At 44.2% G+C, this 10,588-nt stretch overlaps 1 protein-coding gene across 1 annotated transcript in view; it reads right to left on the minus strand.

Annotated features, from left to right (window-relative positions):
- LOC136439181 (sialate:O-sulfotransferase 2-like) overlaps positions 1-6,300 on the minus strand; it is a 47,538-nt gene extending 41,238 nt beyond the window's left edge. Inside the window, exon 1 of the mRNA XM_066434438.1 lies at positions 5,507-6,300. Within this exon, the coding sequence (XP_066290535.1) occupies positions 5,507-5,945 (439 nt within the window). The 5' untranslated portion in view covers positions 5,946-6,300. The remainder of the gene's footprint in view (positions 1-5,506) is intronic.
- Positions 6,301-10,588: the final 4,288 nt, after the last annotated feature.

Here is a 10,588-nt window from a genome sequence, read left to right on the forward strand (position 1 = left end):
TATGACTCACCTTACATTTCTTTTCTACATAAGGCCACGCGACTTGATAATGTGGATGACATCCGTGCGCACATCAACTAATTTTCCTCCGTTTCAACAACCTCGAGAATCCATAAGGCTTCCATACTGTAAATCGTTAAAAGAAGATGCAAATGGAGCAAATATATGCCGTAAATTGCAAGAAGTTTTAAGAAAACTGATGTTGTGCGATGCTTAAGTCAATTCCACTGTCAAAGAAAAAGATGCGGAAGACAAAAAATAAAGAATCTATTGTTTGGTGTATCATTTATTCAACCTTCTTGACCACTTTTTTCTCACGCTCGCATCAGTTTTGCAGTGCCCAGAGGATGTCATCCACATGATCAAATAAGTATGGCCTACGGAGGGAGAGACTTGCAGTATTGTTTATTCAGGTGGCATAGGCGCTAGCTTTACCTGTTGTCCTTAAGGACAAAGTAGAGAAGGTTTATTGGCAGGAAAGCAGAATATTTCTTACTTATAAATGTGTAAAGGAACAGCGACCAGCTGAGCCAAGATGCTGCAATATCTTCAGAGTCGATAAGATTTGACTTTCTCTCGCCCTGCTGAATGTTGGCGTAGTTGTTCTGTTGATCTGCGTACATTTTGACCAAATTTATCAAACTGATTTATCAAAAGCAGTATACGAAATGATGAAATATAAATTATAATGCATTTAGAAGTACAAGTTCCTATGCTGACACTTCAAAAGGATCAGTTCGGAAAAGAGGACTTAACAGGTTAACTAGTAGAGTGGCAGGAAGTGATTAGGAAGACTGTGTCACGACAAAGATCAGGCTTGCGACAGTGACAGGAAGTCGAGTTCACAGGTGGTATACGTAGAGCTAGTAGTTTGGGCCATCCCAGGTCATTGCGTCAATGGAAGGGGGTACTAATTCACGGTGAAATATTGTTGTTGGTGTATATATTTGTGTTTTCGCAGTTATAACGTAGTACCTTCAATATGCTACAGATTTTCACAGTAGAGTGACTGACAGGAAGTGATATAACATTTAACACATGTTACGTTAACGAAAACCTCATTTGCGAAATTCATGAACTCCAGTCCAATCATGATATCAGAATTCTTTGTACACAACCATTTTATTCCTACCGACGTTTCTGTGACCATTTGTCACCTTCCACAATATTTCACGGAGACGTCAGGTATTCGAACTCTTGGTTTGTGATGAGTTCTCATTCGGCTCACGTGTCGACTTGACGCGTCTTTTGCCTCCGCCGTTTGTGCTGATGAATGTTCCGCAGAGGGGGGGCACTCCGGTTCAAGTACTCAGGAAATCACATTTTCGTTTTGATTGCGACTTGACTTGAGGCTCCACACACACACACATGTGCCTGTAGCCAATGGGGGCTTCTAAAGGGATGGGCTAAGCAGGGGGTTACGAGAACGCCGTAAAGCCAGGAAAAACACCTTTCCTGTTCAAGTACTCAGGAAATCACATTTTCGTTTTGATTGCGACTTGGCTTGAGGCTCCACACACACACACACATGTGCTTGTAGCCTATGGGGGCTTCTAAAGGGTTGGACTGTGAAGGGGGATACGAGAACGCCGTAAAGCCAGAAAACAGAAATTTCGTCAAGAAGCTGGAAGTGTATGGTGTATCGAACAATAAATTCTTCGTTTATGTTCTTTCACGTCCTCTTTTTTAACTTTAGAGTTGACTTTGGCATTCTTGGACATTAGTATCTGTTGTATTTTCAATTTACGTCATATACTTGCTCATTTTGCAGCTGCTTTGTACGCCTTACGATATGGTCGAAAACACGTTTTTCTTTAAATCGGACGATAAAGGGTGCGCTGGCGGATGTTATCCATATACTAGTAATCGAATCAACATGGCTTCAAGAACAAACAAAAAATGTAACCCTATAACTGCCTTAACTTTTAACCAGAGTCCCAGACAGAACTCAGATAATTGGACGTACGTAAGTCTGCTTATTTCAGGTATTCGTGGCATCGGCACCCGAGAGGCAAACTCAAAGGGCAGACTTTACAAGCGGGTCTTTCATCCACCGATAGAGATGTAACTCCTGGTTGTACTCGGGTATTACGCTCGTAAGGCCCCTATCCAACGCAATGATAAATCTGATCTTCTGTTAGCGATATCAGACAGCTTTCAAGTGGAACTACAAATGTCACGTTCTCTGTGTTTTTCATTGTGTGTCCATAATAATTTGGATACACTAGAGTGGAAGGAAGGAAGTGAAGATGAAAATGAATGAGATGTGGAGGTCGAATTTGAGGTCAAAATGCATTCGAAATGATCGGCGAGATAGATATACAATGATGAATTCACAATAATGAATAAAACAACAAAGTTCACATGCAAACAATATAAATATTGTACAACGATCTTCGATTTCGTGTTGTTTGTCTAAGATATTCAGTTTCATGTTCATGTTTCATTTTTCTCATATCACATCTCCACCGAAGGTCACATAATAACGTCGTAATCTGCAACCGTCCGACCTCCAAATCCCTGAACCGTTTCCAGACGTTATGTTTAACACGGACGACAGGGGACCTCTGAGGCGGCTTTTACGGCTTCTTACCGGCCCTTTCCTCGGGATGAGAGTGGCCATTTCACCGCGGCAGCAGTTCCGTAATGCTGACTTTTATCGCCGGCAATATAGCACAGATCGTTGCGCAGAGTACCGCGTCGCATCGACAGAAATCAAATATTTCTTCGGCCGTTATTGCCCGGAGAAAACCTACTTGATGACATTGACGCAGACGAATTTGATATGATATGGTTCCGCCGTATAACAAACGCGCCGCTTTGTTTGCTAAACCAACGACCATAAAATCAAATATATGTATGCAGCCGCGCAGTCTGTATGCTTGTCGTGACCTATAGCATTCTGTAAGGAATAAAAGAATGCAGTTAGAATACAAATCTGAGTCATGAAGACTTGTGTTTGCCTTAACGAATGGAAAATATATTGTTTTTGCTTCCTTTCTTGATCTCCTTTTCCAAACAAATAAGGCTGTCACCATGGTTACTGAGGTGTAGCAGAGAACCTGCGCGCGGTGTTCGGTTATATTATGTAGCAAGTGGCAGGACAGAGCTGGATGGGCTGGTCACTGTGAATGTGTTTGAGTAAGAATAAACAGAGCAGTAGTTTGTTAAGCTTGACGATGTGAAGGTAAACATTATGAATTAGCTTGGAAACGTTACCTTTTCGAAAGATAGCGGATGCTGACTGAAAAGTCTGACTTTTTCAAATTGTATCCAGTTGCTTGAGTAACTATCTTTGGCGTATCTTATTACTTGGATGTCTAACCTTCATCAGCGTTACCTTTTATTGTTGCACATTTTTCAGGTAAAACACTGCAGGTTGGCAGGCGGTTTGATTTGATGGAATATGCAGCTCATCAGATGTAAATGGAACCAAACGGTTGATGACATTTCGTCTTTCCAGTCTAATTCTCTGGGAAAGCTCCCCAGGCGATCATCATACCGATCTGTCTTTGCGTACATGTTGGATTGTATATCACTCTGGAGTCTGGACTATTCCACTTCAAAATACGAGGAGGGGTATCAGTACCCCCACCCTTTCCAATATAGCCTGCAACCGCGCTGCGAACGCTGAGAGACCAAAGAGTTGACAGATCGCTCAATGAATTTTATAGATAAAGAATGAATGATTTTAAACGTTTTGTGAAAACTCCCGTGAACATTGAAAATCGAGATAACCATTTGAAGACAATCTTCTAGTAAAAGTGTGTAGAAGAAGTCAAACAAAGCGAGGCTTCTCAGAAACACCCCCTTGGAGGTTCTAAGATGGAATCGTCTTCAAAATATACTCCTAACGTTTTCGCCTTCTTACGTAGCGGTAATGTTCTTAAACGATTTTTGCCTTGGGTAGTTTTTTGTAGACAGTGCAATACTTTAGAGTTCAATGTCCTGTCGGGCAATGTGACGTAGTTCCTTTTGATGCCCTTGCTACAAAGGCTAGCGCCTTTTAACAGCTACAGGATAGTTGAGGCCTTTAGTTACAGATGTACAGACAGAATGATAAACAAATACATATCAAATAGACCAAAAGTACCCGAAATATACAGCAATCTCCAGTCTTGTCGGTTCCCCTATCCTTCACCATTGATCGTGCAATTACCTCTAAGAACGAAACACCGAAACATCAATATATATTATCGGCCTCCGCGTTTATCCAATTTTTCTGCAGTTGTCGGTCGGGTGGACATAAGGGATGTCGATCTGTTCCTGCGGCCATGGAAAGGAACAATACTTCTCAACCACACACAGACTCCTAGAGAGCTTGAGGAGAGACGGGGAATAGATATCACGCCATATACATGCCTTTTTGACGACGCTTGTGAATGTTATAGTACGGTCACATTTCCAAACCGGGGCCCGGCCGGGCTGTTTGCAGGAACGGAAAAGGCAAGTGTATGCCTAGAAATAAACACAAATTATGCTTATGATTGATATTTTTTATGTTTCTGTGCTTTGTTGTCTTTTATGCCATACTTTTTGTTCCCGCCTACTGTCCGGCCGGGCCCCGGTTTGGAAATATGACCGTAGCATTAGCTGGCGTCGAACGGGCGAGTGGCTAGACTAGCTGACACGAAATCGAGAGGTCGCAGGTTCGATTCCTGGCATTCCTGGCCAGTTGTACATGCCCTTGGGAAAGGCGATTTACACGACTTTCCTCACTACATCCAGGTGTAAGAATAGGTCCCTGACCTCGGTTGGGAGGTAAAAAGGCGATGGGAGGAGAGGGATGGGCTCCGACTTCACTATAGTATATCTTCCCTAGACACAGGCGATACTGACTACTCACTGCCCATGCGGCCTCAAAAAAAGCTATGGGACTACCTATCATCGATGCATTAAGCGTGTGTATGTAGGTATGCCACTGTTAAGTATCTTAGGAAAGTAGAAAATACTTTCTATGGGTTTTTATGATCACAGAAAACATGAATACACCGTAAATCATAGCGTACTTGCGTATAAAACACTTGAACGATTGGATGGTATGTACAATTCTCACGGCAATCATTAAGGACGATAATTAGCAGTTGTCGATGTTTTATTCTACCACATATCACGATTCTCTAATCACTACAACGTATAGTTTTTAAGAAAAAAAAGAGAGAGGCCCTTCTGCCCATACCTTGCATTGATGTACGTATGGTAATAATTGAAGGAGACAAGAAAAAGCGACCCGTTGCCGACACTCCACGAGTGCTTCTCCAGCCGACGGCAATAGACTCGGCCTCGCGGAACCGGCCGTCCATCAAGTTGACATCGGTGAAACCTGTATCGCATCGGAACATATGCTACCCATTGGAAACGTTCCTACCGGGTTAGGGTCAAGTCTCGGCCGGCCCAGGGAAAATTTGTCCTTATTTGTCTCGTTTTGCCCCGTCAAGCACTGTTATACATTCCGTATAAAAACCGTAATAAGATTATAACATTAAAGACAGCGCCAACGTCTTACCGTTCATGCCTAGCAGGAAGACAGTGTTCAGCAGTGGGAGGCTCGTGGTGTTGGACTTCCCGCCTGTTTCCGCTAAAGGGCTCGTTTGAAGCGGTGAACTTTCAGGCTGGTTAGATTTCCTTATCTCAGAGAAGACCTTGTCCGTCTCCCGAGGCCTTTCGCCCCAGACGACCTCGTTGTCTAGGCGGGGAGAGCTCGCTTGTCTCACCGGTGCGGCACCGGGAGCCGGGCGGTGCGATGCGCGCCCTGCCCCCGCCTCGCCGTCGCCAGTTCTCCGGGACACCGCTAGCGGCGCGGACATGTCCGACTCGGGCTTCCATGTCGCCACCTGGAACACTAGAATCGCCATGAAGATGACACCGAAGATCAAGAGCGTACGGACACGGGTTCCAATCCTCCTGAGTGCGCGCTGCATCTTCACAGTCAACAGCAGAACCATCCTTGAGTATATCAACACTTCCTTCAAGGACGAGACAACAATCCCCAGCGCGTGTGCGCCTTCTTCTGGTAGCAATCGGTAAATCTCCAACACTTTCCGTTTCTGCACACGGTGTGCGCGCGCGTGTGTGGCAAACCCAATATCTCTCCTCCTCCTAGCTCCTCGTGGTGACGCCGGGTTCGTAATAAAGGACAAGTCGGCAGCTCCACCGCGCCGGTTCAATATATACACACGCAGAATCCCCCGCTCATCTATTAACCATGAAAATCTGGGTACGAGTGGGGCATGGGGCCTCCTAAATAAATCTGGGCGGCAGATTACGCGTGAGGAAAGGCTGTTGTGTCAAGGCCCGGGTCGGCCACCTCAACGGGCCGGCACTGGAGCTGCGCTGACACAACATTCATCACGATCGACGGGACGGTCCCGAGGGGGGGAGGGTCGTGTAGCCTCGCTTGTAGAAAGGGATGGGGTATTAATAGTCGATGGGAGGAGGCTGGGGAAAAAAACACGCTGTTTTTAAGATATACCGACCGACCCAAGCAAAAAATCTGCCGACCAAAGCTTGATCTTGGGTCGGCCCAGATACACTTCAGCGGAAATTAAACAAAGAAAAAAGAAAAAGGTACAGTAATCCCTACCTACAATTTAGCACAAACTCCATTTTTTAAGCACCGCTGTCGGAAACACAACATTAATTTCGGTAAGCTAATTCGTTGTATATATGAAAGTGATATAAGTACTATCAAATGTGAACATGAGAAAGGTTTGCGGTGAATTCCAACACGAAGATAAAGCGTTAAGAAACAGATTCCAGCTTGTCTGGTAAAATAGCAAGAAACAAAAACAAACAAGCAAACAAACAAACAGACAAACAAACACAGACTTAAAACCTGACTACAAGCGACCCGTTACTCGGGAGGATTTATGTTACATCACTACCACATCACTACATAATCCTGCCAAAACACACTCCACGTGGGAACGTACATGTATCAAAACCATCCTGACAGGGCCGGGAGACATCCTAGTGAGTAGTAACAGGTGTACAGACAGCCGGACTTGTCCTCAGAGAACGGCTCTGTTCAAGTTACGTGCCGCACTGGTTACCTCCGGGAAGGATGTTCAACTCCGACGGGGGTATCGTTTTTGGGTGTGTACATTCGCACTTATAATTTAAGATATTTTTGATGAATTTGTATGATTTTTGGTATGTAGGTACCAAAGAAACACGGTGGTTTTGGACCCCCTAGCAGTATTTGCAGGTACTGCATGTAGCATTGCGATCATGGGAGGGGACTGATAAAAGGAGGAAGGGAGGATGGGGATCATTAACTTCTGTGATGGCTAGGGCATTTGGAAATTCAGAAATAAAACTCTAAATGTCTCTAGGAGGTATGAGGTCTTTGGTTTCTTGTTTCGTCTGTCTAGAAAGAGCAGGTATAATTTATCGACGAAGATAAAACCCAGCAGACATTGGGTGAAGGAATTCCATCGTTAAAAGTTACGACCCTGTATGTTGACAATTTCACTCACTTAAAGGCGCAGAAAACGGCTCTGTTGAAGTTACCTCACTGGTCTAGTCCGTCTAGAGAGCAGGTAGTTGGCGACGATAAATCTCAGCAGACATTGGCTGGACGATTGCCCTCGTTAAAATCTACGACCGGATATGTAGACGATTTCGCTCTCTTAAAAGCAGAGACTACTAGTATACTGAAGTTACAGCTCTGAATGAGACTGCCTGATTAAAGAGCATAGACGAAGATACAACACTGCGGAGGTCGGTTAATTCCTCTCGATGAAATGTACGACCGTACTCTTAGAGAGTTCCGCTCAAGTAAAAAGCAGGGAATGCTTGGCTAACATAAAGCGGACACAACAAAGGGGTCGAGGACTACGTAATTGTGTCGCTGAGTCGGCCTGGAAGACAGGAAATAGTAGCTCTAAGTATCAGTACAGCTAACCACTGGTTGATATACAACTATGTTGAAAGCCGGATTACCATGTTATTTGTACACAGTCAAGTGTTCTATTCACGCCGACGTTTAGGTTACCGTCTGTTAACTTTCTCAGGGCAATTCTGATCGGTTCTAGTTCTAGGTGTCGGTTCTAACGCACGTGGTTTCAAGTTTTCCCCTGTGTTTATCTGTGTGTTTTTATAACCTTTCTGCTGCCGCGATGTGGAAGTTTATTTCTGTTTCAATTCCACCGTCGTACATCACGGTCCCTAACCATCGATCGCACGTTTTCTCTCAGCACGCAGCCAGCTGATTAGAACTGCAGGCCTTTTGTACGGCTGCCGCAGTGCCGAATTAGCGAATGCCCAAGACGACATATAGCCTGGCTTCCAACCTTCTTAGGTGCCCTTTCCACTAGACGGCGATCGACAGCGACCAAAATTGGATTTGTGATGTCATTTATCAAACAAAGACCTTATTTGTACAACTAATGGGAAAATGCCTTTATTTCTTTTGTGGCAAAAAAGGAGAGTATGACATATGTAGCTTAATCAATGGCAAAAATCAAATTATATGATGATAGAAGATGAAGATTTGGACATCATTTGCAACATCGGTGGGGATACAGAAGAACTTTATTGCACAACAATTGTACATGGTACAAAGTATGGCAAGAATTCGTAAACATAATACAAAGTAGAAGTATAGAATAAAAGTTAACATCCTAATTACTAATATAATATGTTATACCCCCATTCCACTTGGACGGCGCTCTCGTCGCGCTCTCACGGCGACCTCATTTTGGCCAGATCGCCGTGAGAGCGCCGACAGCGCGGCGAGAGCGCCATTGAGAGCGCCGACAGCGCGGCGAGAGCGCCGACAGCGCGGCGAGAGCGCCATGCGCGCCGTCACCTCGGCGATGGTTTTGAACATGCTCAAAACCTTCGCCGTGAGAGCGCCGAGGATGGCGATCAAAAAATGAGCGCCGAGAGAGCGTCAAGAGAGCGCGGTGAGCGCCGTGAGAGCGCCGTGAGAGCGCGGTGAGCGCCGTCAGAGCGCCCAAGGTGGGATCAAAGGGCCGCAGCGAGCGCTCAAGGATCGCAGCGAGCGCTTTATGAGGATTGAATGGTCTTAACTGTAGTTCAAACAAATTTCATTCTTGAAGTGGTGTATCTTGAGTTTCTGGGAATTTTGTGGTCAAATCATAGTTTTGCTCGTGGGTAATACATATTGACCTATACATACAAGTACTTGCTTCCATTCAAAGTAAATTCCCTCTAAATTTTATTGTCAGTGGTTCAAAATGTGTTTCAAAATTTTGTGATTTACGTTTCTATTGTAACGTAGAATGATAAAATATATTTATTGCAAACAGTTTACATGACAGACAACACAGAAAAAACAAATTGAACATACATATATTACTTAAACACACACTGAGCGACCGTGCAGCGACTAAAATTGAACCTGTTTTCCCCTTGATTTTATCATTCAAATATGATGCAAGAGGTAAAGGTATGACTGATAAGACAACAAAGCACACAAAATATAACAAAAATTCGTTCTTTATCTCTGGAATTCGTTGAGTGATCTGTGAAATCTTTAAAAAGTTGCTGACATTTGACATTTTGGTCGCGCTGAGAGCGCGCAAGGGTCGCCGTAGAGATTCCACTTGAGCACGTTTTCCAGGAGTTCGGCGCTCTCACGGCGCTCTGGACCATTTTAGGTCGCCATGAGAGCGCGGTGAGAGCGCCGTCCAAGTGGAATGGGGGTCTTATCAGATAGCCTTTAAACCTAGCAACATATGTGGATTGGGTATAATAGATCATTAACGGGATATGTCAGCGTGGAAGCTGATTCATATCGTATACATGTAGTCTGCTGGTTGCTGCCGCCGTGGTATATTCATGCATAGTACATAGTTTACGTGAAAATATCGTTCCTTCGCTCAGACCCTTGTAGTGCCTAGTGGCACAAAGGGCAGCAAGTTGCTTTTTCAGTAGCACTATCACGGTATTCAAATATATATTTGCAGGTAGGGGTGACTAGCCCTTCCCCTAGGCCCCTTTATCCCCTCGAAGACGAGACCCCCATTTTGACTTCAAGTCTCTGAAGATCTGAAGGAGCTATTTAATGATAAAGCTGATAGATATTTTCGCAAACGATACAACGGTGCATTACTCGGTGAAGGCTCTAAGTAGAATCTGTCCGGTTGTGTATATGTGCGTTCTCTTTACTAGACGTATCGCTTTACTTGAAGCACTTGTTAAAACAAGCCGATCAGTCGAAGCCCGGATACATCTGCCGCGTGTCTGTTTATAGATAACTACTCTGTGGACGCCTCCAGAGATCACACACGTGCAGGCACAGGACAGACACCCTAGTGTCTTGTAAGGATCACAGGATCTTACATTTTCATATGGTTTTACTTCTCTGCAGTTACCAAAACTCCATATTATTATGAAAAAAATTAAATAATTTCTACAATGTGTGGAGTTGATTCTTCTTGCTTGAATATCGCAACACACTTCATCTATTTACAAATCACTCTTCCTACGATAACATCTACCTGGAATGAGAAAGGTTTTCGGATCTTTTAGAGATACAGCGATAGAAGGCCCGATAAGGTCTTGAGTGCCTTGTAACTAAGTGCTGATGTTATCAACTCATGATGAGCGATAGTCGAAC

This window comes from Branchiostoma lanceolatum, chromosome 1 (genome assembly GCF_035083965.1).
Source record: "Branchiostoma lanceolatum isolate klBraLanc5 chromosome 1, klBraLanc5.hap2, whole genome shotgun sequence".
Classification (NCBI taxonomy): domain Eukaryota; kingdom Metazoa; phylum Chordata; class Leptocardii; order Amphioxiformes; family Branchiostomatidae; genus Branchiostoma; species Branchiostoma lanceolatum.